Here is a 10000-nt window from a genome sequence, read left to right as displayed (position 1 = left end):
TCACATGTACACACACACTGTGTGTGTGTGTGTGTGTGTGTGTGTGTGTGTGTGTGTGTGTTCTCGCGGCTCATCCCACATCCTGTGACAACATGCCTATTAAACACACATCAACACGTCAGCTGTTCACCAAACACACACCTTTCCTCTCAGCAGATGTGCAGCTCACACCAGGACACACAGGAAAGACCAGAGGTGTGTGTGTGTGTGTCTGTGTCTGTGTGAGTGAGTGTGTGTCTCTGTATGAGTGTGTGTGTGTGTGTGTGTGTGTGTGTGTGTGTGTCTGACTGTGTGTGAGAGTGTGATTGTGTGTGAGTGTATAGACTCTTAACACAATGGAGGAAGCTCGCTGGAGACCTCGATGACGGTTTGGTATCAGGGCGTGTGTGTGTGTGTGTGTGTGTGTGTGTGTGTGTGTGTGTTGTGGGTGTGTAGGGCGACTCCTGCTGAACGGACACAAAGATTGTTCCTGTCACACACCCAGCCGACACTGACACACACTCCTGCTGCGTCATCATGTGACGACGCACATCTTGGTTTCGTTTGTTTTGGAGCAAAACATGTTTGTGATGAATGGCATGAATGTGAGAGAGAAGAAAAGAAAGATCCTGAAAACATGAGTGTGTAGGAAAGCGGGTGAACCTGTCGGGTGAACTTGTCGAACACACACACACACACACACACACACACACACACACACACACACACAGCCTCATGACGGATTTAACACTTCTCATCCGTGGACTATTACAGGAAACTGTTCCATGCTACGAATTTAGGGCCAAATAACACAACTAAAACAAGTTCATTTAAACAAATAATGTTAATCCTTAAACTCATACCTTAAAAAAATGATAAAAGAATGTGTTTTCTAGTACAATATATTTTTTTTGTAAAAAGTGTGTGGGGTCTCTGTTGACCGAGGAGTGTGATAGAGTGAGTCTCTGTGATGGTGTAGTTCCTCTTTCCTCCTGAAGGTGGCGATGTCTGATACACTGATGAAGTGATGCTTCCACAGATTAAACTGAAGAAACTCCAGTCTCATCAAACACGACATGTGTCACTCTCAGTGATTGACAGAAGAGCAACAACTGAACGCCAGCAAACATCAGTCACTGATGAAGCCGTCAGAGATCAGAATACTGATCATGAAGACGCTGAAATGATTGCTCATAGATTGAAAAGGTATCGAAATATGTGTGTGTGTGTGTGTGTGAGAGAGAGAGAGAGAGAGAGAGAGAGAGTGAGTGTGTGTCTGCGTGTGTGTGTGCGTGTGTGTGTGTGTGTGTGTGTGTGTGTGTGTGTGTGTGTGTGTGTATGCATGAGTGCAGTGACATTTCTAGTAAGAGTTTTGTTCTCACAGCTACGGAAAGTAAATTGAGTTTAATATAGTTTTCTGTGTGTCAATAAAAAACACGCTCTTATTAATACACACATGTGGACTAAACAACCAGCGGTTTCCATTGACTCTGGTCAATGAATCCACACACACACACACACACACACACACACACACACACACACACACACACAGTGACGAAACAACACGATCAGAAAGTGCAAACCACCGCACAGCACACATGCAACACACACTACTTATAATGTTCACTTCCTCAGGTCTCTGACACATAACTGTTGCATGACACCACAAGACACACACTTTGCTTTCTCCAATCCTTCTGCACGACACAGTCGACAAACACACACACACAGCTGACACAAACACACAACGACACACACACAGCTGACACACACAAAGTCGACACACACACAAAGTCGACACTAGGGCTGTCACTTTTGTGAAAAAATCCTGTTCGATTTTTGAGACATAAGTGTTCATTGAATCGATTGTAAAATCGAAAATTGAAAAATAAAACGCCAAATATGGGCAAATCCACAGACAACTAACAGGCATTAGGACGAACGTAAAGAGGGCGCGCCGCGCCTGACGCGCACAAGTCAGCAATATTTCTGATGATTTATTGGCGTGAAGTTTCGCGCACAATGACTAGTGCAACATTCTCGAAAAGCAATAAGCAGAGTGGACTGCCATAGCAGCATATATGAAAAACATTACCTCATTCTTCAACATGGCTGTGTTTACGATTAGAAATGTCAAACAAATTTCGCCTACGTAGGCGATTGTAGACCATAGCCCGAATCTGTATCTGAATGCATGAGACTGTCTGAATACCGGGAAAATTCACAGTTTTGTAGTAAAAAGAGACACATTATGCAGAAGGATCATTTGCTGTTATACGTGTTTGTCAGAGCCTGCAGTTGCAAATGACGCGCGTTCGCTGAGGGCATAACATGACGAGCTGGACGCGCTCCAAGAAAAGACCGTTAAAATCGATTCCCTATTTTCGTTTTCGAAACTTGCGTTGGTTGGTCCGATCGATTGTGCAATCGATTTTCGAACGTAAAGTGACAGCCCTAGTCGACACACACACAGCCGAAACACACACAGTCGAAACACACACACACAACGACACAAACTAAGGGGAAAATATCAATCAAGACGGCTGTTGATTACAGTGTTTACAGTCTCGAGTACTCTTTACTCGTCACTTTACTCGACACTTTACTCGACACTTTACTCGACACTTTACTCGACACTTTACTCGACACTTTACTCGACACTTTACTCGACACTTTACTCGTCACTTTACTCGACACTTTACTCGTCACTTTACTCGACACTTTACTCGACACTTTACTCGTCACTTTACTCGTCACTTTACTCGTCACTTTACTCGTCACTTTACTCGTCACTTTACTCGACTCTTTACTCGACTCTTTACTCGTCACTTTACTCGACTCTTTACTCGACACTTTACTCGACTCTTTACTCGACACTTTACTCGACACTTTACTCGTCACTTTACTCGACACTTTACTCGACACTTTACTCGACACTTTACTCGACACTTTACTCGACACTTTACTCGTCACTTTACTCGTCACTTTACTCGACTCTTTACTCGACTCTTTACTCGACACTTTACTCGACACTTTACTCGACACTTTACTCGACACTACTCGACACTTCTCGACACTTTACTCGTCACTTTACTCGTCACTTTACTCGTCACTTTACTCGACACTACTCGACACTTTACTCGTCACTTTACTCGACTCATTACTCGACACTTTACTCGACACTTTACTCGACACTTTACTCGACACTTTACTCGTCACTTTACTCGTCACTTTACTCGACACTTTACTCGACACTTTACTCGACACTTTACTCGTCACTTTACTCGTCACTTTACTCGTCACTTTACTCGACTCTTTACTCGACTCTTTACTCGACTCTTTACTCGACTCTTTACTCGACTCTTTACTCGACACTTTACTCGACACTTTACTCGTCACTTTACTCGTCACTTTACTCGTCACTTTACTCGCCACTTTACTCGCCACTTTACTCGTCACTTTACTCGTCACTTTACTCGACACTTTACTCGTCACTTTACTCGTCACTTTACTCGACACTTTACTCGACACTTTACTCGACACTTTACTCGACACTTTACTCGTCACTTTACTCGTCACTTTACTCGTCACTTTACTCGTCACTTTACTCGTCACTTTACTCGACTCTTTACTCGTCACTTTACTCGTCACTTTACTCGTCACTTTACTCGTCACTTTACTCGTCACTTTACTCGTCACTTTACTCGTCACTTTACTCGACTCTTTACTCGTCACTTTACTCGTCACTTTACTCGTCACTTTACTCGTCACTTTACTCGTCACTTTACTCATCACTTTACTCGCCACTTTACTCGACTCTTTACTCGACACTTTACTCGTCACTTCGAGTTACTGTTGCGACAGTATTTGATTTTTAGTACAAAATATATACAAATATAAATATATTTAAATTTGGTATTACTGTAGAAATGCAGCACATCGTGTCTTGCTCAGTTTGATTCGTTTGGTTTTACCTCAAGTTTAACAGTTTTGGAGAGTGTGTGAACGTGTAAACTGGCCTGCAGATTCACAGATGAGTTTTACTGGAGTGTATATGTTAGACAAGAGTTAATTTCATTTGAAAAGAAGTGTGTATTGAATGCATTAATGATCCACACACACTCACATACACTGATGTTGAGATCAGTGTGTGAAGAGATGTGAGAGATGGGTCCAGGAGATCATAAAACCGCTAAAATGCTTGACTTTAACCCAGTTATGTGTGTGTGCGTCACTTATTTCACACACATCGTCAAACTGAGATCAGAAGTGAGTGGGCTCATGTTTGAGGTCGGACACTAAAAATGAACTGTATTAATATTTTTTGCAGCAGTTTTACCCGTATTCTGCATTGCAAATGTCTGTAAAATGAATGATAATGTCTTGGCAGAACATTAGCCGAGGTCTCATTTATAAACGTGGCTTTAAATCTTCATCATGAGTCATAATCATAAATACAGTGCATGTTCACAATAACTGTTTAAATACATGAAAGAAGGATTTAAACTGTTTTACATCTGATATACACATTTAGATTAAATATGCCATTCTCATAAATGGAGTTAAGCTCTTGAATTACATGAAATCATTACTGAGAAGTTGTAAATTTTTTATATTCTAATAAATAGAAATATTAGTAGTGGATGCGCTGCTGCTGAACACTTTAGCTGTGCCATGCTGTGTTTTAATGTTTGCTTAGCGCGTGATAATAGCAGAAAATGTCCATGCAAATGATGATCAATAATGCACAATAAGGCCTATCTGTTTCCATTACAAATATAAAGCAATTAAAAATACTATTTGGCCAGTGGAAAAGATTGAGAAAAATTGTCTCTGAAATGTATTTTATACTGTTTGATTTATTTATTCAAACACAAGGCAATGATCGGCAACTAAATGATTTTTATTAATGTAATGTGACGCACATCCCTATCTCATATTTTCCTAATGTCTTGTACTGTTAAACATGGGAACACGTGGATGAATATGCATATGCAAATGATATGCAGATGAGGATATGCATAATAAACGAGGGGTTGTAAGCTCATGGTTATTTCGGGAAGGAGACGCATGTGAACAATCTTCCACTAACTGGGATTTATAAAGGGAATTTTCATCTTTTAATGTTGTTTATGTGTCTATGTGGTGTTTTTAATATGCTTTAAGACAAACCATGTGTAAATTCATAAGTCGACAGCATTGCTGAGTATTTCCTCCTTAAAACTGCAGTGAACCAAAGACAGTCTCAAAAACACGCTTTGAAATCGCTGGTGTTTCTGACGTCACAAACTACCTTGTAACCAATCAGATCAACGTGTGATCGTCAACCAGTGGATCTCTGAGCTGAGTGAGTGGAGGCGGGGCTCATTTGCATATTCATAAAACCACGCTTACTAAATGAGGCAAGGGTCTCGAGTTACATTCAAGCTATTTTAAGGTATGAAGGAAAAAACTTTTAAATATGTACTTTTGGTGATCAAAGAAGAGTTTTAAGGGATGAAATGATCGACTACAGGGGGACTTTAAATGACGTGGATTAAAACCGATGGATCAAACATCAAATAAAGTGAAACGACAGGTGATTATAAGGGAAAAAACCCCAAACAAAGCTAAAGATGTGCATCTGTGCTCTTACTCTGAGTTCCAGGCTCTCGGGATCTTCCTCGTTCCCCTCATCCAGATCACTGTCTTCATCCGGTGTCGAATCCCGTTTGCTTCCCTCGGGACACATGCTCTCGGTGAGTGTGTCGATGCTGTCGTTCCGGTCCTCCTCCTCCTCGATACGGTCCTCGTTGTGGAAGCCCTCGCCCTCCGTCCCGCACGAGGGACTGTCGATCCCACTGTCCCGGTTCGGGATCTTCCCGTTGGATTCGGGATTCTGCACCGGCTCCGTTGCCTCGTGATTATCCTCCAGTCCACCGCTGGAAAGTGTCTTATGCTCTTTTTGAAGTCCGTCTGCAATTTCGACGTCATTCACAGAGTCCGTTTGGAAAGAGTTTACGCTGGACAATCCCAAAAGCTCTGAGATTTCACTGGGTTTAAACACAAGTCCTTCCGCAGAGCCAAAATCCCCAGAATCCTGTGCGGCCGGAGGATCCATGCCGTTCCTTCGCTGGACACCCAGAACCGGAAACCTTGAAAGATAAAGGGACAATAACAGTCTAGAGTCTAGACATTGCAAAAGCTAAACATTTTTGCATCTTAACAAATGTTTTTAGGAAAAACAAACAATAGCCAAACAATAGGATTACACTTTATTTTACAGTGTCCTTGTTACACATTACATGTACTTACCATAGTAATGACAGTCAATTATGCATAATTACATGCAACTAACCCTCAACCAAATCCTAATCCTATAGTTTGTTAATATTACTCAGGACTTAGTATAATTACACTGCAACACGGACACCTTAAATTAAAGTGCAACCCTATATTTTAAGGTGCTCTTGTTACAGTGTAATTCTACAAATACGTACTGAGTAATATTAATAAACAACAGTCCTTAATATATAATCAGGGTTAGGGTTTGGTTGAGGGTTAGTTGCATGTTATATTGCATTATTTACTGTTTTTCCAATAGTAAGTGGATGTAAGGTGTGTAACAGGGACACTGTAAAATAAAGTGTTACCTAATACAGTTTTAAAGTTATTGTTGTTGGTGTGAACAGGCCGTAACACTCACACGCTCCTGTTAGTTACTGTTGGTTAATGCATTTACTAACTTAAACTAACAATGATCAATACATTTGTTATGGTTAGGGTGACCAGATGAGATTGGCTGAAATTCGGGACGGGACGGGACGGGACGGGACGGGGGGGGGGGGGGGGGGGGTCGTTGTTTGGGGAGGTTTTGGGGTAGTCCTACTATGATATTAGACTACATAGCCTATAATAAAATGAATTTTCAAACCTGAACCAAACATATTTTTATTCAAAGATCAATAACAGTTTGTCATTAATATTTAGTCTGCCACAAAAAAACAATATTAAAATCATGAACTCAAATGTCATTGTGACCAAAAAAAAAAAAAGACTGTTGTAACAGTGCGTAAATCAGACATTTCAGGCTATAGTAAAGTCTAACGCTAATAAGCCTTATGCCAAAATTATTATTATGACGAAATTGTCGGTCATTAAATAAGAAAACTAAATAATTGTGTAGATGATTTGCTTTGTGTAACCCAACATCAGACATTAGGCCGAAGTTTTTTTTTTTTTGCACACAGTGCCGCGACCAATCAATCACTCCTTTCCTGCACATTCACTGTCCTCGCGGTTGCGGCAACTCGCGCTCGCTTATCAATGCATTTTAATTCGCGCCTACGGTATCTTTGTTGAACTTCAAAAAAAGAAAAAGAAAAAGATGCTGCAGCCAATAAGCAGCCGGCGGGGGCTGGCTGCAGGACGACTCAACCTCCACGGACAGTTTTTAATGTTTTATCAGACAATAACTACTCAAGAATTTGCTTTAGTATAATTTTCGGGACAATTAGGGCCGGATTCGGGATTCGGGACAACAGCTTAGATTTCGGGACTGTCCCGAATTTTTCGGGACGTCTGGTCACCCTAGTTATGGTATTTATTCATCTTTGTAAACGTTATTAATAAAAACTGTTCATTGTCAGCCCATGTCAACTCAAGTCCTTTAAATAATACTAACAGATACAACTTTTGAGATTAATAATGTATTAGTAAATCTTGAAATTAACATTAACTCAGATTAATAAAAGCTTCCGTATGTTAGTTCATGTTAACTAATATATATTTAACTTATGTTACCTAACTGTAAAGTGCTACCCAACAAACATGCAACATTTTATGTATTTTATTTTAATTAAAACAGATTGATTGTATAAAATAGATAGATAGATTGATTGATTGATTGTAATTAATAGACTGATTGTGTAAATGAAAATGGAAATGTATTTATATACAAGAAAAGCCACTACAATGAACAAAAATGCCCTCAAATGCAAGATAAGGAGGCTTTGCACAATCAAGATAAAGTAATTACGACAGTAATGATTAAAGTGAAATGTGAATCATGTTCATGCTTACGTTGCATGAAAAAAAGTTTTTTTTCAGTGTTGTGTTTTAACCAATCAGCGCATGAGCCTATATGAAGGCATCGACCAATCAGAGGCAGTTAGATTCAGAAGAAATCCACTGAAAACAAGTTTTTGTTCAGTGCGTGACTAACTCATAAAACATTTTAGAGCGATAATCAACAATAATGATTAGTCATAATAATATAGCAGCCCTACCCTGTAATGATTCCCTTTATAAAGGCATTTACAGTGTCATGCGAGTACATGCTCTGTTCATCCTTTACAGTGTGTACAGACGATGCTTTTATTCTTCATATACTGGTAGCAGTCTACAGTATTCTGACTGACTGAACTAACTAAAGTATGTGACAATAAACTCAACTCAAGTCAGCTTTACACAACACAGAAAGAACAGAATCAATGATGAAAGCATCAAATATGAGACAAATTCCGCCTCTAGAAGACCGACAGTGTTATTACTCAGACTACTGCAGTTCAGTGACTGTGTAAAGCTCATCAGTTATGAAACGAGTTTAGTCCAGCTACAGAAGACAATAGCTTCGTCATCAGTTTAGTTCAGAAGGCAGACTGAAAACTCCACACAGGGAAATATTGAGCCTTATGGAAGAGTTAAACACACAGTGTAATACCTACATATATATATATAGTGACTTTACTGTGTTTGAGCTTATTGTGCTGATGCTGTATTGTAAAACACTACGGACTGTTTTGTGTTGCATGTTTTATAAGTTAATTCGAATTTTACATTTTACAAAAAAGCAAAAGAAAACAAGATACATTCAGAGAATATATTCAAATCAATTAATATTAAGATATCAACAGAAGTGAAATGCATGTAGTTTTAAGTACAATGTGAGAACATGCATGTGTGCACTGCAACAAATGATCACTTTAAATGTGAGTAGAGAGTAGTTAAAGACACTTCAGTGACACTTAACAGTAAGGTTCATTAGAATGTATTAACTAACATGAACTAACGATGAGCAATACATTTATTACAGTATTTATTAATCTTTGTTAATGTTAGTTAATACAAATACAGATGTTCATTGTTTGTTCATGTTAGTTCACAGTGCATTAACTAATGTTAACAAATACAACTTTTGATTTTAATAATGTATTAGTAAATGTTGAAATGAATATTATTAATGAATGCTGAAGAAGTATTGTTCATTCTTAGTTCATGTTAACAATGTTAGTTAACTAATGTTATCTAATGAACCGTATTGTAAAGTGTTACCGACTCTTGTCATTAGTTAGATCTTGTACCTGGAGTTGCTGCGGATGATCCGGCCCACACTCGGCCCGGCTCGGGGAACGGGTCGCAGGTGCACAGGTTTAGGGGGCACTGAGAGACACACACACAGAGAACACACTCAGACACACTCGATCACACTCCAGATCCTCCATATTCCCATCGCTCCGAATCCAGGAGAGTCGCATGCAAACAAGCAATCGAAAACCAGTTAAGCGTAAAAAAGAAAGATGGAAAGCCTTTAGCTGTCCGAGAAACTGCAGCTTCCTGAAGTGAGAACAGGAAGTGGAGATGAGCATTCGAAAAGTGCTGCGGTTACTGCGAGATACACACACACACACACACACACACACACACACACACAACAGGGTTGAGCAGATGAAGTGTGTGCGTGCATGAGCAGATAAAATGCTTCAAATAAGAATTAATTTAAGTGCTTGTAGATGAGTTGCGTGTGAATGTTAGAACTCATGAAATATAATGTTAATGATGCAATTCATAAAGTCGAGCTGAATTCAGGAAGCAGAGTCTAAGTCTGCACTTCCTTCCTCTGTCTGTTTTGCACTTATAGTGAAAGCCACAAAAATAGTTCACACACATGGTGCAAACACACGTTTATGCTGAAAAACTAGCAGTGGGATGAAGAAAATCATTGATTGGTTGCAGGACTGCTGGTGTGAACGACTGGAAA

At 39.7% G+C, this 10000-nt stretch overlaps 1 protein-coding gene across 4 annotated transcripts in view; it reads right to left on the bottom strand.

Moving 5' to 3' along the window:
• The window catches only part of fgd (faciogenital dysplasia), a 78156-nt gene that overhangs the window by 17638 nt on the left and 50518 nt on the right, over positions 1-10000 (bottom strand). For all 4 annotated transcript variants that reach the window (XM_081348123.1, XM_081348120.1, XM_081348122.1 and 1 more), the window contains 2 exons: positions 9324-9402; positions 5618-6116 (listed from right to left, as the gene is read on the bottom strand). In XM_081348123.1, coding sequence (XP_081204249.1) covers positions 5618-6082 — 465 coding nt within the window. In that variant the 5' untranslated portion in view covers positions 6083-6116; positions 9324-9402. The remainder of the gene's footprint in view (positions 1-5617; positions 6117-9323; positions 9403-10000) is intronic.

This window comes from Scardinius erythrophthalmus (assembly GCF_964197995.2).
Source record: "Scardinius erythrophthalmus genome assembly, chromosome: 20".
Lineage (NCBI taxonomy): Eukaryota > Metazoa > Chordata > Actinopteri > Cypriniformes > Leuciscidae > Scardinius > Scardinius erythrophthalmus.
Note: the sequence above shows the minus strand (reverse complement) of the source record. Positions and strands in the feature narration are given on the sequence as shown.